The 27,271-nt window shown below is 47.6% G+C and overlaps 1 protein-coding gene across 6 annotated transcripts in view; it reads right to left on the reverse strand.

The window, feature by feature from the left end:
- The window catches only part of HLTF (helicase like transcription factor), a 397,768-nt gene that overhangs the window by 82,401 nt on the left and 288,096 nt on the right, over positions 1–27,271 (reverse strand). For all 6 annotated transcript variants that reach the window (XM_085635054.1, XM_085635052.1, XM_085635053.1 and 3 more), the window contains 2 exons: positions 21,700–21,824; positions 132–310 (listed from right to left, as the gene is read on the reverse strand). In XM_085635054.1, the coding sequence (XP_085491180.1) occupies positions 132–310; positions 21,700–21,824 (304 nt within the window). The remainder of the gene's footprint in view (positions 1–131; positions 311–21,699; positions 21,825–27,271) is intronic.

The raw sequence follows: 27,271 nt of genomic DNA on the forward strand, positions 1-27,271 counted from the left end.
TTAAACATTTAGAACAGTAATAAATTACTAAATCAGCATGACTTAAATAGGGTATTAAGCAGAACTTGTGTGCAATGATCCCTCAATATAATCCTATTAGCATTGATAGTGTAGAAAAATTTAAAACGAACCTGCTCACGGTGAATGACTTGACAAATGCATGGCTTGCAGAAAATATGGGCACAGTGTGTAATTACAGGAAAGTTTACAGAATCCAAGCAAATTGCACACTCTTCATCTGAACCAGAGCTCAGAACAAACTTCATCTTAGTCATCAACCTCTCACGTAGCTCTTCTGGAGTGGAATCACCTGTTTGTTTTAGAAAAAAGAAACACAGACAAATAATTTACATTTGTTTATTCTTTTGTTTAACAATGTATTCAAAATTCACAAGGAGGTGGAGGTACAATAATGCAGCCGGTCGCAGATCTGTTAGAGCATCACTATTGGAAGTGGTCACTACAATGAAACATTTTTTTAGGTCTTGCCTAGGCAGCGCTTGGCTGTCTCTTCGAGACATGCTGTATTCAGGTATGGACTTGAACCTTCGCCAAACCTCTGCCCATCTGTTTAATTGGCTGCTGTCAGTGTCCTTTTTAGGTCTCGCCTGAGCTAGCACGCATGCACTGCTCTGCGAGGCATTGAGTAGGGGCTTTTGAGCTCTGAACACACGCTCATGCTTTTTTTTTCTTAGCCCGCAATTGGCCTGTGCATGTGTTTTTTTTTTTAAAACACAGCACGCAATTGGTGCAAGGTGGGTGATTATCCCGCCTTGTTTGTTCGATGGGCTAGGGTCCTCGGGCGCAAGCTTCAATCCCATCTGTCTCCAATTATCGCGTTGGCGGTAATTGGAAACAAATGTTACCCACAAAGGGCACACTCATGGTTTATGCGCGCACTCCTCGCGGGCTTTTTTAAATTTCCTTTTCGCGCATGCACACATCTCCCGGGCTTGTATTCTTTAAGGCTGCTGTTGAAACTGATCCGCCTTCTCCTTGCGTCCTACGTAGCACCAATGTTACCCACCAAGGTCACACTCATTGTTTATTCACTATGTCTTTTAGTACTATGTCATTTATCAACTAAACACAGCAGTTACTGATGAACGGTTCATTTAAATATCGAACCCGTTCAAGGGCACTCCTGAATTCTAACCGAGTATGTGGCAATTGTGTACCATCCATCTTCCTACCTCGCGGGCTTTTTTTTATTTACTTTTCGCGCGCGTGCACACAACTCCCGGGCTTGTATTCTTTAAGGCTGCTGTTGTAACTGACCCGCCTTCTCCTCGTGTCCAACGGGGCACTAATGTTACCCACCAAGGGCACACTCATTATTTATGCGCGCAATACTCGCTGGCTTTGTGGAGAGGAAGGGAGGGGAGTCTGGAAAGGGGGGGGGCTTTGAACTATCAGGTAATGGAACGGGAATGGCTGGTGGAACACGTGATAACATAAATAATACAATTGTAGTGATATAAAAATGACTGGCTTACAGCATTTAAGCGCTGGACAACTGACGTCATTATTCAGTTCCAACGAGGTGGTGCTTGTTTTATCAACGCCGGAAGGATAAAAGGCTGGGTTGCCGAGCTTTGAATTTACATTCTCTTAATCATACGGAAACAGGGTAGACTTGGATGGGATGGCGAGTGTTCAAAGGTTGGTGGCTTTCAATGACTACTGGGAGATTCCAGTCGGATCAGAGACCCGGAGGGGCTTGGGAAGTAGCCAACTATTTAACAATTAACCTTTCTATGACACCCATACCTCTGAAAGTCAGGGAGGGCTGGGGCACAGTAGATCGCAAGCCAGCTCAGCTGGTGTAGAATCAGTGGTCATAATTCACAAAACAAACGCATTCTGTGTAATGGACATCCACCCCCAATGGCGTCTCTTGGCACTACAAAAAGATAATGGGTGCTTATTGTTATCCAGCATAATGATGGCCATTTTGTCGGCCTCAGAAGAATGGAAGGCTGAGCGGCTCGACCAGGATTCAAACCCATGTACATAACATTAAACACAGATCTCTGCAGTGAATGCATAAGCCTCCTGTGCCAGCAGAACCGGTTCAAAAAATGCAGACTAGTCATGTGATACATAGTCACCGTCCGACTTTAATGTTTCAGTAGGGTTGGAGGAGAGTCAGTCGTGGACGATGCAGGATGGATAGTAACGTGTAAGCATACCCTAGGCACGAGGCCACCAGCACCAGAGAATCCTGTCGGATTTCTAAAGTTGGAACAGGACAACCTATATAAACATCTCTTTCCTTTAGAGTGCCCCCTAATCCCACACATTTGCAGCCAGCAGCCCCCAGGACCCCCCTCTTGTCATGCCCTTGAAATTCTATTGTGAAACATACCCCTTGGAGATATGTGTGTAATCTGAAACTATTTCTCTTGCTGTATATCACTACCAAAGTTTTGCCAAAAGAGTGGAAACAGAATTTTAGCATTAAACCTATGTCTCCCTTAACAGAAGTGACTGATTGAACTTAAATGTTTAAAGCACTGACGTTTTTTCTAAGGCTTCTTGGCGCTTAAATATCGGAGTGAAAAAGATCCCTGAGCACCACAATTAGGTGAACAAATAGGTTTTCAATGCCTTCCTAAAAGACTGCAGACTAACCTGTGGTCGAAGATCTATTGGGAAGAGCCCATCCACAGCCCTGGTACCACCACAGATAACGCTGTACCGGGTACTCTGGCATAAACTCCCCTGGGAAGAAGTAACTGGACTAGACTATCAGATCTTACATTTCTGGTACTTTTTCTTCAGCAGACTGTGTGGTAAATTGGGTTTTTACCATAAACCGACCCATAACAAAAGCACAGGGTTTGAATGTTATATGTCGCACCACTGACAACCAAAAGAAGGATCTTCGCAGTCCAGAGTCCTTTTATGTATGTTAAAAATGCTCTATCTTCAGGGTTTGCAGTCATTGAAGCTTCCCATTGGCTCTGATGGGCAGCCTCAGTTAACAGGTGTTGGCATAAACTAATTGAACGATGATTGCTGATTTACCCACAGCTGCTCTGTTGATTCTCCCCTGGTGTCCGTCCGCTGCTCATGTTCTAATTAAATTACTGTTTTCCAACCTCAACTCCCCCGTTATTTATGTACCGCTCAACCATATCAAATGAAAATCATAACAAACAAGCATGAGAACAGGCAGTAAGAAATTGCCAACAGTGCAAGTACAAAAACACTAGAATACATTTTTTGTGTTAAAATCTTTAATCAGGTTGTCCAGTAGTATATAATGTCTTGGTTTGTATAAAGGTAACAAAAATGCTTAACACTTTTTATTATAACTTTTCAACATAATGCACAGCAGCCACAATGCTCTACAACATAGCCAAATGTTCTGGCTAAACACATAAGGCCCCAAAGGCCCCAAAGGCAAGACCTATTGGCTATGCTTGCTAAATGCTGGCTTTTGTTAATATGCTTATTAGTCCCTCCTCAGTACCTCCATGTCTTCCGTTGTTACCTCCAGAAGGACTGGCACTTTTACATGTGTTGTTACTTGCTATTCTTTATTCACAGTCTGTCTGCACTATTTTTTTACATGCCTTTACCCTGCCTGCGGTACAAAAGGGGGTGGTGATGGACGGAGCATCAGAACCAATCAAACACTCACACCCAGTCAACAGATCTGGGTTTGATCCATCACCGTTCTTTAGCCCACTCTGCCACCCCAGTTCAGACATGGCCATATGCAAATCAGTCTGACCCTGTGCCTCATGGGAATAGTCCAGCCCGAACTGCCAAGCCATGCCTTCCCTGGACCGGAAACAAGCTTCCTAGGACCGGTTTCTGGCATTTCAGCCGTCTTCAGCCAGGCTTGCTTGAATCCAGTGGCAAAGTGAGCAAGGGACTCACGTCTGAGCATACCCTGCCAACTTATGGCGAACAAAGCGGTACAAAAGGGGGTGGTGATGGACGGAGCATCAGAACCAATCAAACACTCACACCCAGTCAACAGATCTGGGTTTGATCCATCACCGTTCTTTAGCCCACTCTGCCACCCCAGTTCAGACATGGCCATATGCAAATCAGTCTGACCCTGTGCCTCATGGGAACAGTCCAGCCCGAACTGCCAAGCCATGCCTTCCCTGGACCGGAAACAAGCTTCCTAGGACCGGTTTCTGGCATTTCAGCCGTCTTCAGCCAGGCTTGCTTGAATCCAGTGGCAAAGTGAGCAAGGGACTCACGTCTGAGCATACCCTGCCAACTTATGGCGAACAAAGCGGTACAAAAAGGGGGTGGTGATGGACGGAGCATCAGAACCAATCAAACACTCACACCCAGTCAACAGATCTGGGTTTGATCCATCACCGTTCTTTAGCCCACTCTGCCACCCCAGTTCAGACATGGCCATATGCAAATCAGTCTGACCCTGTGCCTCATGGGAACAGTCCAGCCCGAACTGCCAAGCCATGCCTTCCCTGGACCGGAAACAAGCTTCCTAGGACCGGTTTCTGGCATTTCAGCCGTCTTCAGCCAGGCTTGCTTGAATCCAGTGTTCCCATGAGGCACAGGGTCAGACTGATTTGCATATGGCCATGTCTGAACTGGGGTGGCAGAGTGGGCTAAAGAACGGTGATGGATCAACCCCAGATCTGTTGACTGGGTGTGAGTGTTTGATTGGTTCTGATGCTCCGTCCATCACCACCCCCTTTTGTACTGCTTTGTTCGCCATAAGTTGGCAGGGTATGCTCAGACGTGAGTCCCTTGCTCACTTTGCCACTGGATTCAAGCAAGCCTGGCTGAAGACGGCTGTAATGCCAGAAACCGGTCCTAGGAAGCTTGTTTCCGGTCCAGGGAAGACATGGCTTGGCAGTTCGGGCTGGATTGTTCCCATGAGGCACAGGGTCAGACTGATTTGCATATGGCCATGTCTGAACTGGGGTGGCAGAGTGGGCTAAAGAACGGTGATGGATCAACCCCAGATCTGTTGACTGGGTGTGAGTGTTTGATTGGTTCTGATGCTCCGTCCATCACCACCCCCTTTTGTACTGCGTTGTTCGCCATAAGTTGGCAGGGTATGCTCAGACGTGAGTCCCTTGCTCACTTTGCCACTGGATTCAAGCAAGCCTGGCTGAAGACGGCTGTAATGCCAGAAACCGGTCCTAGGAAGCTTGTTTCCGGTCCAGGGAAGACATGGCTTGGCAGTTCGGGCTGGATTGTTCCCATGAGGCACAGGGTCAGACTGATTTGCATATGGCCATGTCTGAACTGGGGTGGCAGAGTGGGCTAAAGAACGGTGATGGATCAACCCCAGATCTGTTGACTGGGGTGTGAGTGTTTGATTGGTTCTGATGCTCCGTCCATCACCACCCCCTTTTGTACTGCTTTGTTCGCCATAAGTTGGCAGGGTATGCTCAGACGTGAGTCCCTTGCTCACTTTGCCACTGGATTCAAGCAAGCCTGGCTGAAGACGGCTGTAATGCCAGAAACCGGTCCTAGGAAGCTTGTTTCCGGTCCAGGGAAGACATGGCTTGGCAGTTCGGGCTGGATTGTTCCCATGAGGCACAGGGTCAGACTGATTTGCATATGGCCATGTCTGAACTGGGGTGGCAGAGTGGGCTTAAGAACGGTGATGGATCAACCCCAGATCTGTTGACTGGGTGTGAGTGTTTGATTGGTTCTGATGCTCCGTCCATCACCACCCCCTTTTGTACTGCTTTGTTCGCCATAAGTTGGCAGGGTATGCTCAGACGTGAGTCCCTTGCTCACTTTGCCACTGGATTCAAGCAAGCCTGGCTGAAGACGGCTGTAATGCCAGAAACCGGTCCTAGGAAGCTTGTTTCCGGTCCAGGGAAGACATGGCTTGGCAGTTCGGGCTGGATTGTTCCCATGAGGCACAGGGTCAGACTGATTTGCATATGGCCATGTCTGAACTGGGGTGGCAGAGTGGGCTTAAGAACGGTGATGGATCAACCCCAGATCTGTTGACTGGGTGTGAGTGTTTGATTGGTTCTGATGCTCCGTCCATCACCACCCCCTTTTGTACTGCTTTGTTCGCCATAAGTTGGCAGGGTATGCTCAGACGTGAGTCCCTTGCTCACTTTGCCACTGGATTCAAGCAAGCCTGGCTGAAGACGGCTGTAATGCCAGAAACCGGTCCTAGGAAGCTTGTTTCCGGTCCAGGGAAGACATGGCTTGGCAGTTCGGGCTGGATTGTTCCCATGAGGCACAGGGTCAGACTGATTTGCATATGGCCATGTCTGAAATGGGGTGGCAGAGTGGGCTAAAGAACGGTGATGGATCAACCCCAGATCTGTTGACTGGGTGTGAGTGTTTGATTGGTTCTGATGCTCCGTCCATCACCACCCCCTTTTGTACTGCTTTGTTCGCCATAAGTTGGCAGGGTATGCTCAGACGTGAGTCCCTTGCTCACTTTGCCACTGGATTCAAGCAAGCCTGGCTGAAGACGGCTGTAATGCCAGAAACCGGTCCTAGGAAGCTTGTTTCCGGTCCAGGGAAGACATGGCTTGGCAGTTCGGGCTGGATTGTTCCCATGAGGCACAGGGTCAGACTGATTTGCATATGGCCATGTCTGAACTGGGGTGGCAGAGTGGGCTAAAGAACGGTGATGGATCAACCCCAGATCTGTTGACTGGGTGTGAGTGTTTGATTGGTTCTGATGCTCCGTCCATCACCACCCCCTTTTGTACTGCTTTGTTCGCCATAAGTTGGCAGGGTATGCTCAGACGTGAGTCCCTTGCTCACTTTGCCACTGGATTCAAGCAAGCCTGGCTGAAGACGGCTGTAATGCCAGAAACCGGTCCTAGGAAGCTTGTTTCCGGTCCAGGGAAGACATGGCTTGGCAGTTCGGGCTGGATTGTTCCCATGAGGCACAGGGTCAGACTGATTTGCATATGGCCATGTCTGAACTGGGGTGGCAGAGTGGGCTAAAGAACGGTGATGGATCAACCCCAGATCTGTTGACTGGGTGTGAGTGTTTGATTGGTTCTGATGCTCCGTCCATCACCACCCCCTTTTGTACTGCTTTGTTCGCCATAAGTTGGCAGGGTATGCTCAGACGTGAGTCCCTTGCTCACTTTGCCACTGGATTCAAGCAAGCCTGGCTGAAAACGGCTGAAATGCCAGAAACCGGTCCTAGGAAGCTTGTTTCCGGTCCAGGGAAGGCATGGCTTGGCAGTTCGGGCTGGATTGTTCCCATGAGGCACAGGGTCAGACTGATTTGCATATGGCCATGTCTGAACTGGGGTGGCAGAGTGGGCTAAAGAACGGTGATGGATCAACCCCAGATCTGTTGACTGGGTGTGAGTGTTTGATTGGTTCTGATGCTCCGTCCATCACCACCCCCTTTTGTACTGCTTTACCCTGCCTGCAGCTGCAGGCAGGATACCTCTCCAATAACGTAGTGCTTTTTTTGTTGTTGTTTTTTTTGGAAGCAAAAGCGTGCCTTTCACCCTTGTCTCCATAAGCATCGCACTACTCCAAAGAAGGGAGCGGCACACCAAACTCTATTTTAGGCTTTTAATAAGCAGTGAGGCACAGGCATAAAAGCATAAAGTATTGAAAAAATAGTTTGGTGGGTCGTGCCTTTCTTTTATTTGGCACCACTCGACATACTGTTGAGCATTCTTCAAGCCCCGCCTCGCCGCACTCCAACGAAAGGCAGGGTCCACCAAACTCTATTTTTTTTCAATATTTTATACTTTTAATAAGCAGCGCAAACAAAAGGAGGTGATGGACGGACTGCTGAAACTTTTCAGACACTCACCCCCAGTCACAGATCTGGCTTGAATCCATCATCGTTCTTTAGCTCACTTTGCCCCCCAGTTCAGAACCAGCCATAGGCAAATCAGTCGTGACCCTGTTCCTCATGGTAACAGTTCAGCCCAAACTGCCAAGCCAGGTCCTCCCTAGATTGGAAACAAGCATCCTGGGACCAGTTTTGGGGTAACACCGCTCATCAGCCAGGCTAGCTTGAATCCAGTGGCAAAGTGAGCAAGGAAACGAAGTCTGGGCATACCCTGCCAACTTAAGGTGAACAAAGCAAACACAAGGAGATGATGGACGGAACGCTGAAACTTTTTAGATACTCAACACCAGTCACAGATCTGGGTTGAAACCATCATCGTTCTTTAGCTCACTTAGCCAAACACAAGGAGTATGGGGGTGAATATTTGATTAATTCAGCATTCCGTCCATCATCTGTTCTTTTTGCATTTGTCACCCTAAGTGGCAAGGGTATGCCCAGACGTGGGTCCCATGTTCGCTACGCGACCAGGGTAGACTAATTTGAATATGTCTGGGTCTAAACTGGAATGGCGTGGCGTGGGGTGAATGTTTGATTAATTCAGCTTTCCATCCATCATCTGTTATTTTTGCATTTAATAAGCAGCGCTGCTTACTAAAAGCATAAAATATTGGGAAAAAAAAAGGTTGGTGAGCTGTACCTTTATATTATTTGGCGCTACTCTAGAGACTCTGTTAGGCATTCTGCAAGCCCCGTCTCGCCCCACTCCAACGAAAGGTGCGGTTCGACAAACTCTATTTTTCAATACTTTATGCTTTTAATAAGCAGCACGGCACAGGCGGCATGCTGTCATTTACTAAAAGCATAAAATATTGGGGAAAAAAATAGGTTTGGCGAGCCACATCTTTATTTTATTCAGAACTACTCGACAAACTTTGTTGGGCATTCTGCAAGCCCAGCCTCACAACCGCAACCAGAAAGTTTCTCTCCATTTCAGCAACGCACAGGAGACAGTACTTGCAAAATGTCCGAGATAGGTTATTTTTTTATTATTTTTTCTTCTCTACCGACTTTTGCTGCCTGCTCCTACTCTGTTTTCCTCGCACCCCCTTCTCCCTCCCACAGCTCGTCTTCTCCCACTCGGCGCACAGCCTTATTGAGGTAAATTTTAACATGCCCTCCGTTACATACTCCGTTTGTGCTTTGCCCACTATGAAAAATTAATTTTACTACTTCGGTTACTTTTTAAGGGAACTTAAGCTCTTACTACACTTTAAAATACCAATATGCTTCCACAAAAGTTATGCATTTAAGTGCAGAGCTACGGACTTCCCCAAATATTTGATGTGATTTTCTATTAGTCCTGGGATGTAATTGCAATGCCATACGTCACGCAACTACGAGAGTTTGACCTACTGGTATTGTAAATGACAATACCTTTTATTTATGTGTTGTTTTCAAAACTGATCAATAAAAGGCATTGTCTTTACAATGCCAATAGCCCAAACTCTTGTAAATGCGAGATCTATTGCATTGCAAATGATAGGTCTGGCATTGGCTTCTAGCCTTTTGGCTTTGGCTAAATCCAATACTCGTTATATTTTGTCATAGTTTTTGCAAAACATTGTTGGGGAAGCTACCAGGTCCTGCTGTCAATTAAATAAAATGGCTAAAACGCAAAAAATGTTTTGATTTCAAAAAGTACACATTGCCTTAGTAGTCTTTGGCATTTACGGAAATTACTTTGTGTATGGATGGATGTTGTGTGAGAGGGCAGAATGCCATCGCACATAGCAAAGTTAGGCATTAGCTGAAGTGGACACACTCACCACCCCAAGTTGTAAGACATAGGGGGCAGAAGAAAATATGAATCACAAAATAAAGGACTAGAAGAAGTCTAACTGGCAATCCCAATAACTAAACTGTAGTGAGTAGGAGCACGCCACCTGCTAATCCATTGTGCTTTGTACGCGTGGGTTTGTATCCCATCCTCATAGCCAAGTGTAGTAAGTAGGAACATGCCAACACCAAGGGAGAGAAGTAGTCGTTTATTTCATAACTACCTCGCCCACAAGTAACAGCAACATGTCAGCTGGAGGTGTCAGGTAAAACTGTCGGCACCATCGTACAACGCTAACTGGCTACCGCTGTTGCGAGCACATACCATTAAACAATAACAAGTTTGAAGGAAAACACATAATGGTGGTGCATCTCGAGGGAGCGCAAGACACACCACCCCCACGTGGCAAACAATAATACGTGACATGCATGGCTTACTACATAAACTATGTGTATCATTTCAGTAAAATCAAAAGGTCTTGTCCAACGCCAGATCTTAAAAGGTCTCACCCAGTTATGAGGGCATTATACTGGCTACTTCCTCACTCTACAAAGGCAAAGAATAAGCAAAGCCATAAACAAAAAATAAAAACTCTTTGACAAAGTTAATGCTTCAGTAGAATTAGGGAAGTTAGAGGGGGAGACAAATCGGTAGGATGATGAATTATCCATTAATGCAAAGAAAAAAGTAGAGCCATAACAAAAATCTAAAACGTCTTTAGTTAGGAGAATACTTTTATTCGTAAGGAAGCCAGAGGGTGAGAACAACTATGTGGAATGATGAAATATCCACTGAAAAATAATCCTCACATATAATTAAGTTCTGCTAGATAACGCTACTTCTGCCAATTTACCCTCCTTTGTAACTCTAAAGCAAGGTATTTTGGAAAGCTGCACAATTCTCTCTTTGCTTCAGAGTTCAGACAACCGTGTCTGGCTAACTAAGAATCACCAACCAGGATACACTCTTGGAGATGCCACACATAGGCATAGCCACTGACAGTGAAGATGCTGCTGCCCTTCTTCTCATTGAATGTGCGGATAGACTTTGATGCTTCTCTTTGAGCCAGCTCATAACAGACCATGATACAGAGCACCTGCTTCTGGATATTTTCTTTTTGACATCTCTTAATCTTTCTTAATGTTGTTCCTCTGATCTAAAACCCTTGTTTTTTAATCAGCTCAGGACTTTCCTTGTCTAAAAACCTACACAGACCCTCTTCATTGGAAAAAAAAAGTAGAGGAAAGAAAGCATACAATGATTTTTAGTGCAAAGTTTAGCATGATATTACATTTAGAAGAAAATATGGTTTCACTTTTAGTAAAACTTGTGACTCCTCAACTCAACGCACCTGCCTCACCACCCTCTTCAACAAAAGCAGGGGCTTGAAAGGATAACTCCGGTTCCATATCAGCACAAAGAACGGCTTAAGTGGATAAATGGTTGTCAGTCCCATCACAAATTGTGATGCATTTGCGTCTTGAAGAATGTTTTTTAGCAAGGGGTGGAGATGAGCACAGATCAAAGCTAGGCTTCACTTAATCCACTCTTTGCTCATAATAGGGTACACTTAACAATCTAATCTCCTTCTATGGAAATAATGCAACAATCCACAAATGTCCACAATTACCAGGTTTGCTTCACAAAACCGTATCAGCACAGTCTTGAGAAGTCATTTTACGTAGAATGTATGCATGATTTTTACTGGCACAGCAGAAAAGTGCATAAGGAAATTCCAGTCTAGGGTGAAGTCATCCCTCATCAACATCCTAATGGCTAACGGCAGAGTGGGAAGACTGCATCTCGCTCTACGCAGACAACATTCTCCTCTATTTGGCCTCCCCCAAGAAGTCCCTTAGATGTGTTTTAGACATCTTCACATCCTTCGGTAGATTGTCGGGCTGGAATAAATCTCTCCTTTATACCTTCTCTGGTGGGACTCCATCTCTCCCCAGGGAATGTCCGATACAAGTGGTGTCTGAGGGTTTCCGATATTTGGGAATCTTTGTCACCGCCGACCCCAAGCTCTGCTATGAGAGAAATTTGCTCCCGCCCTTACAACGCCTGCGACGTGATGTTGTCAACTAGAGGGCGCTCCCTCTCTTGCTGCTCGGGCGAGCCGCTCTTTTTAAGATGATGTCCCTGCCCCGCTTCCTTTATGCCCTGCAAAACTACCCTGTCCCAGTTCCGGCGCGATATTTTAAAGAAATCGAAGACCTACAGAGACAGGTGCTTTGGGACGGGAGACCAAGAATAGCGCTTCACAAACTAACCCTCTATTGGTACGACGGTGGCGTCAGCCTCCCTGACATAAAGAAATATTACTGGGCGGCCCATCTTGCTGCCATTAATCAGGGTACGTACCGAGCTCTGGGAGATCCTGGATATGCCATGGACAGATAACAGCTACCAGGCGGGACATACAACAGAGCCCTCTACGGTAAACCCAAGAAATTCCTCTTAACTGGGCCCACCTCCCACCCGGTCCAAGTATGGCACTAAGTCAACAAAAGCTTGGGATGGGACCGGAAGATTATGCTTGCGACTCCCTTGTGGGATTCAGAGCAACAGGGTAGTCTACATGGCTCCAAAGGGTTCGATAAATGGGACCTCATTGGTATTTCTCGGGTGGGCGACATTTGGGTGAAGGGTAGCATGCTCAGTTTTAGTCAGCTGAAACAACAGTACGAACTCGCAGACTCTGAATTTTTTCGCTACCTACAAATCCGGCATGCATTTACCACCGCCATTGATAGGGACTCCCCCCTCCCTGATTCCTCCCCCCTAGAGGATAGATTATTGGATGGGCTGCTTCCACAGAAAGCTAGCTCATTGACCTACAAAAAACTTGTCAACATCACACCAGATCCCTTGGTTAAATTGCGGGAGGCGGATGACCTCTTACTGGACAACGAGGAGTGGAGGGAGGCGGTGGCCTCCCCCAGGGAGGTGGCGATCTCTGCCCGTCTCCGTCTGATACAATTGAAAATTCTCCACAGGATCTACATCACTGGACCACAGCTAGACCGTATGGGGCGTGGTGAAAACTTGGACTGCAGGCGTGGATGTGGACGGGTTGCCACCTTTATGCACATTCTTTGGGAGTGTGAGCAAGTTCAGAGATATTGGAGTGGGATACATAAGGTCATAAGGGAGGTCCTTCATAAACCTGTCCGCCCTGAGGCTAAAGGCAAATGCTACTTACCAGTATGCATCTGTTCTTGGCATGTAGAGCTGCAGATCTACACACTGTGCATAGATCGCCGTCTGGTGATGGGCCCGGATGTTTGCAGTTGTTTTTCCTCTTGGAAAGTCTTTGGAAGTCACGAGGTATGTGACTCCTCCTTTGGATCGTATTGCGCATGGGCTTCGGCTCCATCCTCAGATTGTTTTTCGCCAGCAGGGAAATATGGAGCGTAGTAATAACAGTGAAGATGCCCATGTGTGTTGTATCTAAATAAGATAAACTGGAACAGATAAAGGTAGCCGGGGAGGCGTGTGTAGATCTGCAGCTCCACATGCCAAGAACAGATGCATACTGGTAAGTAGCATTTGCCGTTCGAGGCATATGAGCTGCAGATTACACACTGTGCATAGATTATATAGCAGTACCCATCCTTAGCAGCGACCACCCGTATCTGTTGCAGTGGTTTGAAATAATGTTTTGAGTACAGCCTGGCCCACACTAGCCTGTTGCTTAGTTTGCACATCTACACAATAGTGTTTAGTGAAAGTGTGCGGTGTTGACCATGTAGCTGCTCTGCAGATATCACCTAATGGGATGTTCCCTAAAAATGCCATTGAAGCCCCTATTTTACGTGTAGAGTGGGCTTTAGGGGGAACGGATAGCGTTCGTTTTGCTTTCTGGTAGCAAATCTGAATGCATTTGACAATCCACCTAGCTATCCCCGACTTGGAGATGGGGTTGCCTTTGTGTGGTGGTGAGAAAGAGACAAACAGTTGTTTGGTCTTACGAAAAGGTTGTGTTCTCTCAATGTAGTAGAGTAAGGCTCATTTGACATCTAATGTGTGAAGAGCTCTTTCTGCAACGGTCTGTGGTTGCGAGAAGAATATTGGTAGTTCTACAGATTGTTTTAGGTGAAAAGAAGAAATGACTTTAGGGAGGAATTTTGGGTTGGTACGGAGAACAACCTTGTTATGGTGCATTTGGAGAAAAGGTTCTTGAATGGCAAGTGCTTGTATCTCACTGACACTTCTGAGGGAAGTGATGGCTACAAGAAAGGCGGTTTTCCGTGTTAGGAATTGAAGTTCACATTTATGTAGAGGTTCAAAGGGAGGCCCCATTAGTCTGGTGAGAACGATATTTAGGTTCCACACAGGTGAGGGGGGCACTCTGGGGGGGGGAATTATTCTTTTGAGGCCTTCCATGAAGGCTTTAATGGCAGGTACTCCAAAAAGTGATAGATGTTACCTGTTTTGTAGATAAGCTGCTATGGCTGCAAGGTGCAGTCTAATGGACGTATAGGCTAGATTGCATCTTTGTAGGTGTAGTAAATAGCCTATGATGTGTTGAATGGACACATCTAGGGGATTGATGGTATTGTTGTGACAATAGACAACAAAACGTTTCCACTTGGCTGAGTAGCACGCTCTAGTGGTGGGTCGCCTAGCTTCTTTAATGACGTTCATGCAGTCAGGGGGAAGATTTAGATAACCGAATTCTAGGATTTCAGGAGCCAGATCGCAAGGTTGAGCTGAGCTGGGTCCGGGTGCCTGATCTCTCCATGGATCTGGGTTAAGAGGTCTGGAGAGAGGTGTAACTTTTGGTGCGGTACTACAGATAGTTCCAGCAGTGTGGTGTACCACGGTTGTCTGGCCCAAGTTGGAGCTACTAGGATTAGTGTGAGGGAGTGTTGTTGTAGTTTGTGCACCACTAATGGAATGAGTGGGAGAGGCGGAAAACCGTATACAAATCTGCCTGACCAGTTCATCCATATCGCATTGCCTTTGGACAATGGGTGTGGATATCTGGCGGCGAAGCTTGGGCATTTGGCGTTTTCATGGGTGGCGAAGAGGTCTATTTGTGGACGCCCCCACATTTGAAAGTACGGGTGAAGAACTTGCGGGTGGAGTTCCCACTCGTGGAGTTGTTGAATTTGTCTGCTGAGCAGATCTGCCATAGTGTTTTGGACTCCTGGGACATGTTGGGCTAGGAGAAAGATTTTCTGGGGTATTGCCCATCTCCATATACTCTGTGCAAGCTGAGAGAGCTGTGGAGAGTGTGTGCCGCCTTGTTTTTGTATATAGTACATGGCTGTCATGTTGTCTGTGCGGACTAGGACTGCCTTGCCTGAAATCTGTGTCTGAAAAGATTTTAGGGCTAGAAAGATGGCTAGTAACTCCAGATGGTTAATGTGGAGTAACTTTTGTTGAGGTGTCCATCTGCCCTGCATGGTGTGATGTAATAGGTGAGCTCCCCAGCCGGAGAGCGATGCGTCCGTTGTTAGTATTATCTGAGGAACCGGGTCCAGGAACGGTCGCCCTTTGGAAAGGTTTTTGGTGGTCCACCACTGCAGAGAGCGATGGGTACGACCGTCTACCAACACCAGATCTGTTAATTGACCCTGGGCCTGGTTCCGTTGGCGCGCTAAGCACTCTTGGAGGGGACGCATCTGGCGTCTTGCGTGAGGTACTATGAATATGCAAGAGGCCATCATCCCTATTAGTTGCATGAACACTCGAGCTGGAAAAGAGTGTTGTGGCTGAAATTTGGCGCGTAGAGCCTGAATGCTTGCTATCCTGGCAGGAGTGGGGTAGGCTAGCGCTCTTGAGGTGTCTATAGTGGCACCCAGATATTGTTTTACGTGGGACGGTTGGAGATGGGACTTTGTGTGGTTTTCTGTGAAGCCCAGTTGGTGAAGTAGCTGGATAGTGGCGTGCGTGTGTTGTACACACTGGTTGTATGAACTGGCCTTTATTAGCCAGTCGTCTAGGTATGGGAAGACATGGATGTGTTGTCTCCACAGGTGTGCTGCCACTACTGCTAGGCACTTGGTGAATACTCGTGGTGCTGTCGTGACTCCAAATGGGAGTACTTTGAATTGGTAGTGTTGGCCGTCCACTAGAAATCTGAGAAACTTCCTGTGAGCGTTGTGAACAGGAATGTGGAAATAGGAGTCTTTGAGGTCTAAAGTGGTCAGGAAATCGTTGTGGGAGAGCAGTGGAAGTACCTGCTGAAGTGTTACCATGTGAAAATGGTCTGAGTGTATGTATCGGTTTAGGGACCTGCGGTCTATGATGGGCCGTAGAATGTCGTCCCTTTTTGGTATGAGAAAATATAGGGAGTAGACCCCCATATTTTGTTGGTTGGTAGGAACCCGTTCTATCGCCCCCTTTTGTAGGAGGGAGATTATCTCCTGCTTTAGTAGTGTTAGATGTTCCTGTGACATTGGGCGTTGTCTGGGTGGAATGTTTGGAGGGTAGATATTAGTTCTAGGCAGTAGTCTGACCGAATTATTTGTATTACCCATTTGTCTGAGGTGATGGTAGTCCAGACAGGAAGGTAATTTTGGAGTCTGCCCCCGACCGGAGTGGGATGGTCTGGGGGGAGTGGAGGGAAGTCATTGGGTAGGTGCGGAGGCAGAGCGGGCGGTGTTTGTCTTGCCTCTGCCTTTATTATTGTTGCCTCTGTAGCCGCCTCTTTGGTAACCCCTTGTAAAGGTGGATTGGGTAGGGGCCTTATATGAAGTGGAAGCGGTGTCAGATGAGTAGCCTCTGGATGTGCTCCGAAAGGAAGAGCGGCGAAAGGAGCGCCTGGGAGGGTGTGATTGTAAGGCTCCCATAGACTTCGCCGAATCGGTGTCTTTTTTCATTTTTTCTAGGGCCTCATCCACTTTTGGGCCGAACAGATGTTCCTGGTCAAAGGGGTGGTTCAGGATTGAAGCTTGCACTTCTGGTTTAAAACCGGAGATCCTTAGCCAGGCATGGCGACGGAGGAGGATGCTGGTATTAATGGCTCTGGAGGTGGTGTCAGCTGCATCTAGGGCACAGCGGATGGAGGTATTGGTAATGGTTTTGCCCTCCTGAATTAACTAATTTGCCCTATTTTTATATTTGTCAGGGAGATGTTGCATTATGGCTTCTAGGTCGTCATAATGGGCCCTGTCGTATCTTGCCAGTAGCGCTTGTGTATTAGCGATACGCTATATGTGGGCAGCTTGGGATGAAGCGCGCTTGCCGGATGCGTCCAAGAGTTTTGACTCTTTGTCAGGTGGTGGTGCTTCGCCTGACGCTTGGGAGTTGGCCCTCTTTCGTGCTGTAGACACCACTAGGGAATCTAGTGGTGCTGGCCCTCTGATGTAGGCGGGATCTGTAGGGGCGGCTTTATATTTTTTGTCAATGCGCAGGTTAATGACCCTGGCTCTGACTGGGTCTTTAAAGACCACCGGCGCGTGTTTGATAACTCCTTTGAGCATGGGCAGTATGGAGGTGGCCCTATGCATGGTGTCAAAAGTATCGAGTAGGAAGTCCTCCTCCACGGGGTTGGTATGGAGATCCACCCCGTGATAGTGTGCAGCCCTTTGGAGTAAGTGGTTGAACCCTAATGAGTCTTCTGGTGGGGATGGTCTCGAAGGGTAGAGATCATCTTGCAGGACGTTAGGAATGTCAGGGATGTTATAGTCGTCCCATGGGTCTGGGGAGCCTGTGGGAGTGGGGTCCCCTGTAGGTAGGTCATGGGGCACGTCCCCTATGTCATCATAGACATCATCATTATCATCATCCGGAGAGGGTGTGGGGGAATGATGAGGTGGGGGGGGAGAAGGAGAAGGTGGAGGAGGGGAAGGTGGAGGGGGTGGAGGAGGTGGTGAAGGCATTCTGAAAGGGAAGGTAGCAGAGTCCTTCCTCTTTGGAGGTGGAGCTGGGGCAGGCTTTTCCAGCGGTCTCTTTTTGATGCTGAGCATCAAATGTCCGGTTTTGGGGTCCTTGATCAATGTCTTTTGCAATGGATCAGGTGTAAATAGTTCTTCCGAGGGTGGTTTGTCCGTCGGCGCCGAAGGCAACGGGCCGTTGGTTTTCTTGTTTTAGAGTCTGCGCTAGTCCGCTGTTTGGAACTATGCGACCTGGAAAGGGCTGTCTGTTTACTCGGTGCCGAGATGGTTTTCGGCTTTGAGATATCGGTGTCAGTGGCCTTGTGTTTTTTGCTCGGGTCCGGGGATGGTGTCGGTACCGAGGAGCTGGAGCTGGTTTTCGGCGGCGAGTGTTTCTGTATGGAACTCAGTGCCGAGGAGGAGGCCATTTTCTTTTTTGGCGGCGGTCCGGAGGAGTGTTTCTTGGCACCGACGGTGGGCTGGCTCGAGCCGCCTGAAGGCTTAATAGGCTTCTTTACCGGTCCCGAAGGTGCGGTGTGGGAAGCAGTGTCTTTGGTCTTGCCTAGGCCTGGAGGCGAAGGCGTGACCGAAGCCTTTTTCGGTGTCATCGAGGGTGTGTGGAGGAGGTGGGGGGGGGGGGGGGGGGGGGGAGGGGCTTCAGTACTCACGACCCTCTGTGCCGGAGTGATATCCTCCACATCTGAATCGTCGGCTTCGGAGGCGCTGACGAGGCTTTCGTCGGTGTGTTGCCCTTCTGGAGCGTCGACGCCTTCCCCGAAGATGTCGTCTGGAATCGCCGTCGACGAGTGTGCCATAGTTCTTCGTGCCCTTCAGTCTCGAATGGTTTTCTTGGACCGGAAGGACTTGCCCGCCGGACAGTCTTGAGCCTCGTGTTCAGGGGAGAGGCAGAGGTTACATACTTCGTGAAGATCAGTGTGGGGGAATTTGGACCCACATTGAGGGCACTTCTTGAAGGGAGTCCTTTCCATTAGCCAGGACCGGAGCTTGGGTAGGCCCGAAGGCCGTCGTCGATGACTGGAATCGAAGGTCTTGATCGATGAGAGCCGCGCCGAGTGTGGAGATCGCGATCGAAAACAATACCGCAAATTGGGGTGAGGATTGCGCGTCGATAGAAGAACTGGAAACTGTTCGGACCCGGAGCGCGAAGATCACATCCGAGCCCGATGGCGGAAAAAAACAATCTGAGGATGGAGCCGAAGCCCATGCACAATACGATCCAAAGGAGGAGTCACATACCTCGTGACTTCCAAAGGCTTTCCAAGAGGAAAAACAACTGCAAACATCCGGGCCCAACACCAGAAGGCGATCTATGCACAGTGTGTAATCTGCAGCTCATATGCCTCGAACAGATGTCTACTTAATGTATGGGAGCCCACTGACTTGGGAGGGGAGGGGAGGAGAGGTTGTGGGTCACACTGGGTGCCGCGGTTGCTAAAAGCGACATAGCTCAATTATGGGGAGGGCTGAAACCCCCTACTGTTATAACTTATAAGCGAAATATTGACTGGTGTATGTTGAGAGAAAACGGTCTATGTGGCAAGAGGATGCCCACAAAAATGGTCCCGAGTGTGGACCAAGTGGAACTCATACAGGGGAGATATCTGTGTTGCACCAAATAGCCTCCCTGATAATGAACCCCTGTCTCCCTGAGTATTCGGTCCTGTCCAAAATAGGTGCTGTTTCCCGCAATTGTTTTGTTTCCTGAATGAACTGTCATACTCAATCATGCCATATCTCGACTACATGTGATTTGCAGATTGTTTTTATGTTTATCGTTTATTAAAATCAATAAAAAGATAATTTAAAAAAAAAAAACATTCTAATGGCAATCAAAACTGAGACATCTTCTATTTTTAAATAGGTCCATATCTAGGAAAACCCAAGCACTCCATATGTGCAACATTTGTTGGAAGACAGAAGCAAGGGTGCTAAAGAAGTGCTGTTGTACCCCCAAGATAACCCTGCAAAAGTTCAGCAAGGCAACGAGTATGAAAGAGGTCTTTAAACTAGTTTTTATCTGGCTGTGTTTGTGGTGAGTTCAAAGGCAGAGGTCAAGTGTCATGCAATGTCTTATGACAAACTGCTGCTTGTTTAACATGGAGATTGGCGTTTATTTTTTTTCCTTGACTGCAAAGTGAGGAAATTCTGTAATGCCAATCAAGAGACAATCTTAAAACAAATTAACTTTTTACATATATTTCAAAATATACCAACAGCAAGAAACCTTCAATTGAGGCACATAGTTTGTTTGTAATTCTGAGGTGACAGATTTTAATAAAATCAAAACAAACCAAGACACTTTATTTGTGTAATACACAAATAAATGTGCACAGAAACCCAATTGTAGCATTGTATTGTTTTTGCGCTAGATAGGTTTAGCAGTAAAGCCCCACGACTGATGCAAACTTAGAGGCCATTCAATGGAACATGCGCTCTTGCAAAAGCTAGCACCCTAGCACGCCATACTTTTCTCATTTATTTAGGGCAAAGTGCTCCATTATGAACCACTAGACAAAATCTATTGGACCACCGTTCTTCAGTTGAATGGGCGTGGCTCATTTGCTACCCCTTGTGTAACACATGGATTTTACACAACCCGTATGATTTCTATGACATAAGATTGATGGCAGCACCGCCCATTTTAAAAGTTGTTACAGCATCCTATTGGATGTGCTTTTTTGAATTTTGTGCAGTGTTTCCTCTTCTTTAGGATGTACTGTTTGCAGCATTCCAACTTGTAGGACTTATTTTTTAAACTCATTTTCCAACAGTACATGAAGTATGCATTCACTAAATTGTCCCGGCAACAATCAAACTGACTATATTCTTCTCTTAGGCTGTCTTAAGTTTGCAGCAGTTGAATACTGAAAAACCAACCTTCAATTTATAGATTGCATAACTCCATAGGGTTATCACCTTGCTACACACTCCCTAATTCATGCTGTGTGTGTTGGCGGTTATTATTTTGTTTTTAGGTTGAGCCCACCACACAGCACACACAGTCTGGTTGCAGAACACCTAATGTAAGCTTACAAAGAACTTCCAGGGGTGTATAGCCCACCCACTGCCTACCATTGGTTAGCTTTATTGCTTCGAATTCAATGGCCTTTCTGGTCAGAGCTGGTCCATCTTGTGTTGGTCCCTCCCCTGGAGCATAGCCTTGTACCCATCTCTCTGACTGGCCACTTTTTTCTTTTTGCTTAAGCACTGCGTTTGTTTTGCAGCTCTCTTCCTTGCGTGCTGCTTCTGCTAAATACCCACTCTAAGCTCTGTGCTGTTCTCTCCCTCGTGATGCAAGCTCTCTTGTGTGCTTCTCTCTGCCGAACTCCCTGCCTCCCCCTCGCTGTATGTTACTTTCTCGCTTGCGAGCTTCTTGCTCTGCCTTCCTGTGCTGCTCTCCCTTGTGTTTTGCTTTTCCCCACTGCTCATCCACTGCTACCCACAGTCTTTTTAAAAAATATTATTTTTTACTGGTGGGAGGGGGGCCCTCCACACTAAATTTCTGCCGACCCATTCATCTATAAAAATTAAAAGAAAAAAAAATGTGTTCACACTGCTTTATTTTAATGTTTTTGCAGCATCTGTAAATAATAATAATACAAAAATGAAAAAATTGTTCCTGTGCAATTTTGTAGGCACACGCGCTCACAGACACACATCAATATGCATGCACCTGCAAAATGATGAAGTTGTGTTACTGTGTCTTTCTTTTGCTTTTTGGGGGGGAAGGGGGAGGGGGGTGCGGTTATCTAAAAGCTTTGCCAATGCTCTGTACATTTAATTTCTGAAAATTATTTAGTACCCCTATCCAACACAATGTCAGGGAGGATATTGGATCAAGAGGGACTGGGGGCGCAGGAGTTGAATCAATCAGTCTATATGTGTTCAGGAGCCCGCCCAATAATGCTCTTTATTTATGAAGTGAGGAGACTATGGAGAAACAGGATTAGAAGAAGATTAGCACAAGAAAAACAATTTCCAGCCATACTGGATCAACGTGTGCTCTGAGGCAAAACAAATCCCAGTGCCATTGGACAGGCGACCCAAAGCCATGAGGCACAAAGTGTTCCTATTGGGTAGTGCTCCAAGCAATCCAAGCAAAAGTGCCTAGTGTTGTAAATACATCAAAAACAGTGTCAAAAATATGAGGAATTCACAGAATAGTAATACACAGGACAAACGTTAGTGGGAGATTCTTATATTAAGAACAAGATTTCAGGGTTCCTGATGAATACACAATGCACATAAAAGATGAATGCACCCACCTGGAGGAGCACTAGGAGAGGAAGTATTAGTGACAAGATGAGGATGGCAGCACAGCTGTCTCAATCGGACCAGAAGAGCAAGAACATCTGCATAGTGTGTCAGAACTGTTCCCTCGTTAAAGTACCTAAAAATGCAAGGAAAGACATTACTCGACATAGGTTTCTACGCGATGATTTTCTCTGCCCACTCCCCAAATAAAAATTGAGAATAAGAGTATACATGAGATGATGTAGTTATGCACAATATATAGAGCGTGTTCTTTTTCATACTGTAGGCAGCCCCGACGATAACATCAGGACAAAATGTACATGCATGGAACAGCGTGAAGTCCATTGAGACTAGTCTAGTGGCTCGGTGGTGAGTAAACTGGCGTTAGAAAGCCTTGCCAAGCCGCTTACCAACAGCAATTGTATGGTACCTATTACAAAAGTAATAAATATATTAAACAGTATAACTCTGAGTACTGTCTAGTCCTTTATATTGATACTACTATAATATTTGTGGTCATGATACCCCATTCTCGTTGTGACCATAAAATGTGCGCCGCTCATGTTCGGCACCCATCGCCTTCCCCTTAAAAGCTTACAAAGGGAAAGGGCCTAGGATGCGAAGAATTAACAAGCATCGGCATAGGCAATAGGTCTGATCTTTGGGACCTTAAAAGTGTTTAGCCAGAGCTATTGGCTTTGCCAATGTCTTTCCGAAATGTTGTGGACCATTGTGGCTGTTGTGCAGCATGCTGAAACGTTATGATTAAAAAGTGTTATAAGCATCTTTTGCAACCTTATGAATAACCAGGAAGACACTACGTACAACTGAACGACCCTGTTAAAAGAAGAATGGACAGAAAAAAAGTCTCCTAATTTTTATCTCCTTGCAATGCTGCCAACTTCTTTTTACCTGTTCTAATACTTATTTGTTATAGATTTTTGTTTTGTTATTGGGGGGGGGGGGGGAGATAAAAAACAGGAGAGTGGCGGTTGGGAAATAGTACCGGGATTACAACATGAGCAGGGGACGGATCCTAGCGGAGAATCAATAGACGCCAGAATCCGAGGGCAGAATGATGTGATGCTCATGTGCTGCTGAATGATACTCAGGTGGTGGTGTGCTGGTGCAGAGGTGATGCTTAGGTGATGCTGAGTGATACTGAGGTGGTGCTGACTGATGCTGTGGTGCAGATTCATACGGTAATGGTGGTGCTGAACTGGTGCTCAGGTGGTCTTGAGTGATGCTTTACTGGTGCTGTGCTGAGGTGAGGTGATGCTTCCCTGATGCTGGACTGATGTTGCAGCGGTGCTGCGTTGGTACTGAACTGCTGATAAGGTGGGGCTACGCAGGTGCTGAACTGGTGCTCAGGTGGTGCGGAGTGATACCTAGTTGGTGCTGTGCTGATGCTGCGCTGATGTTGCAGCGGTGCTGCGTTGGTGCTGAATTGCTGATGAGGTGGGGCTGCGATGGTGCCGAGGTGGTGCTGCATTGGTGCGGAGGTGGTGCCCTGTGATACTGAGGAGGTGCTGAGGTGGTGTGCTTGTGCGGAGGTGGTGCTCAGGTGGTACTGACTGATACTGAGGTGGTGCTGAGTAATGCTTTAGTGGTGCTCTGGTAGTGCTGAGTGATGCTGAGGTGGTGCTGCACTAATGCTGAGGTGGTACTGCGGTGGTGCTACACTGGTGCTGAGGTTGCACTGAGTGATCCTGAGGTGGTGGTGTGCTTATGAGGAGGTAGTGCTCAGGTGGTACTGAGTGATCCTGAGGTGGTGATGAGTGATGCTTTGGAGATGCTCAGGTGGTGCTGCGCTGATGCTGAGTTGGTGCTGCGCTGATGCTGAGTTGGTGCTGCGCTGATGCGGAGTTGGTGCTGCGCTGATGCCGAGTTGGTGCTGCGCTGATGCCGAGTTGGTGCTGCGCTGATGCTGAGTTGGTGCTGCGCTGATGCGGAGTTGGTGCTGCGCTGATGCGGAGTTGGTGCTGCGCTGATGCGGAGTTGGTGCTGCGCTGATGCGGAGTTGGTGCTGCGCTGATGCGGAGTTGGTGCTGCGCTGATGCGGAGTTGGTGCTGCGCTGATGCTGAGTTGGTGCTGCGCTGATGCTGAGTTGGTGCTGCGCTGATGCTGAGTTGGTGCTGCGCTGATGCTGAGTTGGTGCTGCGCTGATGCTGAGTTGGTGCTGAGGTGGTGCCCAGCGAGTAGTTTGAGTTCCTGTGGAGAAGAATAGACGTGAACACCTGTGAAACTGAAAGAGGGTGATGGGGACATCTTTTTGGTATCTCCACGTGAAGGGAAGCTTGGGCTGTGAGCCTTTCCTTCCATACAGAGAGTTGACCGCCGGCCTGCAGCTCCCCGCAAGCAGGCGGTCGGGGAGGATGGGGGTGGCAGCGAAACGAACCAAACAAGCCTGAGCCAGAACAGACCGATCCTGCAAATGTAATGACAGGAAACAGGCGCTCGGATAAGATGCGCATGTTTGTAGGGGAGTAAAATCCTACCTGCCCACACCGCACCTGGGGGCTGAGAAGGAGCCCTGTGCAAATGTCAGTTTAAAAGCAAAGGCCTTCAAACATGCAGGCCCTCTCCAAGGCTGATAGGGCTGGGTCGGAATCGGTCAGACGCAAGGCACTTGTAAGACTGTAGGCAAGAAGTTGTTTTGTCAGCCCCGTCTCGGGGAAATGTTACTCCCTCTCAAGTCAGAACACTTGAAAGGCTGGTAGCGCTGGGGCGGAATCGGTCACGCCTCAAGCTGGCTTCTGAAAGGCAGCCAACCAAAAGTCAGGTTGATAAATCTGTGAAGTGTCAAGTGGGACACGGAGGGATGCTCTCTGCCAGGCACACGAGGGGGGCTGGAGTCTGGCCGAAACATTAGATCAATCAGAGCAGGGCGCCTGTAGTGCACTGCGCCTCTTGGAGCCTGGAGCAATGCACCCAACCCGCTGTACAACTGGCTGGGCTGGGGAAATAACAGGTGCCCCAAACCTATTGTAGCACCGGAGCGAAGTCAGAAGCACATCTATGAAGGTTTACTCAAAGGACAAGTCCATATGCCAGGCTGGTATGAATGGGACTGAGTCAGTTATCTCGGGCATATACATGTACGCCTATTAAAAAAAAAAAAACAGCAGATATGTCCGGTATCTCGGTGATGTTGGTAGTGCTGGGGTAGAGTCAGTCATACACCGGGCTTTTGAACGGTCGCACAACGTACTATTGGACAGTTCGAGCCTAGATTTGCAGGCCTCCGAGGGCTGCTTCGCTGCTGGGTAATGTTACTTCTCTGTATGCAGGTACAGCTTTGTATGGTAAAGAAACGTGATAGGTTTAATTACAGAATTATCGCTTTTTACTATATAAAATGAACTTATGGGGCTCGCTGACCTTTCATGTGGCCACTCTGATGCCTGAGATTTTAAAGGGCCCGTTTCTTGTGTCATTGACATGGGTCAGTGGCCATGGGGAATGCGAGCTCCGCCCAAGGCCGGTGTGTGCTGCCTGGTGTGATGGGAAGGCGCAGGCGTTCCCACAGCAGGTAAACCGACCGCTCTCTACATGTGGGGGAGGGATACTGGTGTGGGGGAGAGGAGTCGTATTTTAGCTCTTTTGATAACTGTGAATGTTGTCCATGTCAGGTGGGAGCAGCTCGAGTAGTGCATTCTGGTACTTGTTGTTCTGCATTTATGAGAGAACTAATACAAGTCGCAGAATGCAGAGGCAAGAGACGAAATACGCTTTCCACGTATGGCATGGGGTGACTGGAGTGTGTATCAGACTTCAGCGCTGCTCAGCCGACCTTGTAATCAACCCGGTTTACTTCTTATATTTTAACAAATTATTGTGTTACTCTGTCTACTTATTTGGCACACAACCTCACATTCTTTTCTTTCATGACTCTATTTCATTTTAGGTCTGGCTACAGACCGTTTTAGGTGTTACCAGAGGGAGTCATCAACACCAATCATCCAGACCTTGGGAAAGACCGCTTCTGCTACTGTCTTGTTTGGGTCAGCCATTGCTTGTTTAAAGTTATGTTTAATTTTTAAAATGTACAAGATTAATCCATGCCACACAGCACTGAAGCCTGGAGTAGCATTATGCTTGGGGAAACAAATTGCAACGGTAACCTCGTTTTAAAAAATTGGTATGTATGACAGTTTCTTTGAAGAAAAGCAAGATGTGACTGCTATAGATCGGCTATCCAATTCGTTTATTTGAAAACTTTTGAGGGCTCTGATGACTCCTTGTGGCTGACCACACGCCAGAAGATGAAGCGTCCACTGGGCATTAGTGCCAATATCGGCAACAGTTATCACAAAGCACATAAGTACATAAGTACATAAATAAAACACACTACACTGTAATGTAAGTGGAGAAATATTGCTGCAGGTTTATTAGCATAACCAATATGCAAACAAGGTGGGTTATCTTATGGGCGATCCCAGGGCAGGCCAGCCCTATGCCGCCTGCCCGTCTGATAAGCCTAGAGTCACCATGGCAACGCCAACTGGTGTATACCAAATATTGGGAGGGTCCACCCCTCCCATCCGTGGACCACCAGTCCACTTGCTTCACACGCCCCCCCCCCGTGATGGGTGGGCGGAGCATACATGGCAGCCCCCGGTTGCTCAGACCCACAACCGCCTGTCGGCTAACGGGGCGCCGTCGTTCTTCCAGGGGACACGCTAAAACATCCCTGGGTATCCTGGCTTAGCACCCCGCGGTGCTGCTGCATGATGTACCCCTTGGTATGTGCAGACCCTGGATCGCCCTGTAACTCCTCCACAGCCTTGGGAGTGGCCACCGTCACTACCAGGGCCCCCCACCAAGGTAGACCTATTTCCTTACAACCTGCTGCAGCCAAAGCTTCCGCTAGGTCCAGTAGGTCCAGTCTATTCGCAACCCGCAGCTGCCAAGGCTTCACCAAGGTCAAGTAACATTAAATCCATGCCTAGAGTGGAGAGGTGCACCCCATCACCCTCCAGACACCCTGTTGATTTGGCGTGTAAAAGGCCATGCCTGATGAAGCCAAAGCCTCTTTGCTCAGTGAACTTGCGCATGGCGCCAACAACTTTTCTCCTTGACACCTCAATGGCTTCTCCTGAGCGGACTCCTTGCCAAGGTAGCCTATTACTAACAACCTGCTGCAGCCAAAGATTCCCCTAAGTTCAGTAGGAAAAGATCCATGCTTCAACTAGAGAGGTGTACCCCATCTCCCTCCAGGCACCCTGTGGATTTGGCGTGAAAAGACCTTTCCTGATGAAGCCAAAACCAAATTTGCCTTTTAACCTACAATCTGATAACCGGGCTTCCCCAGGTCCAGCCAAAACCGTCTTAGCCCATGCAGGTCCGGAGCCGGCATGCCCCCTCAGGCAAGTGCCCCTCTACACCCGCGAATAACCCAAACGAACGGCCAAACCGGGCCGGCAGCCACAAAAGGACAGGTTCCCCCATCCTTTCTCACTCCCCCGTGTATTTGACTGAAATGACCTTAAACCTAAAATAGGCGATGTCCAAGGTTGCCTTTGCATGGCTAAATAACAATCTCTTTGCCAAGGCACTCCTGCCTGGCAGTGCCAATGCGG

Source organism: Triturus cristatus, chromosome 11, assembly GCF_964204655.1.
Source record: "Triturus cristatus chromosome 11, aTriCri1.1, whole genome shotgun sequence".
NCBI classification, from domain to species: Eukaryota; Metazoa; Chordata; class Amphibia; order Caudata; family Salamandridae; genus Triturus; species Triturus cristatus.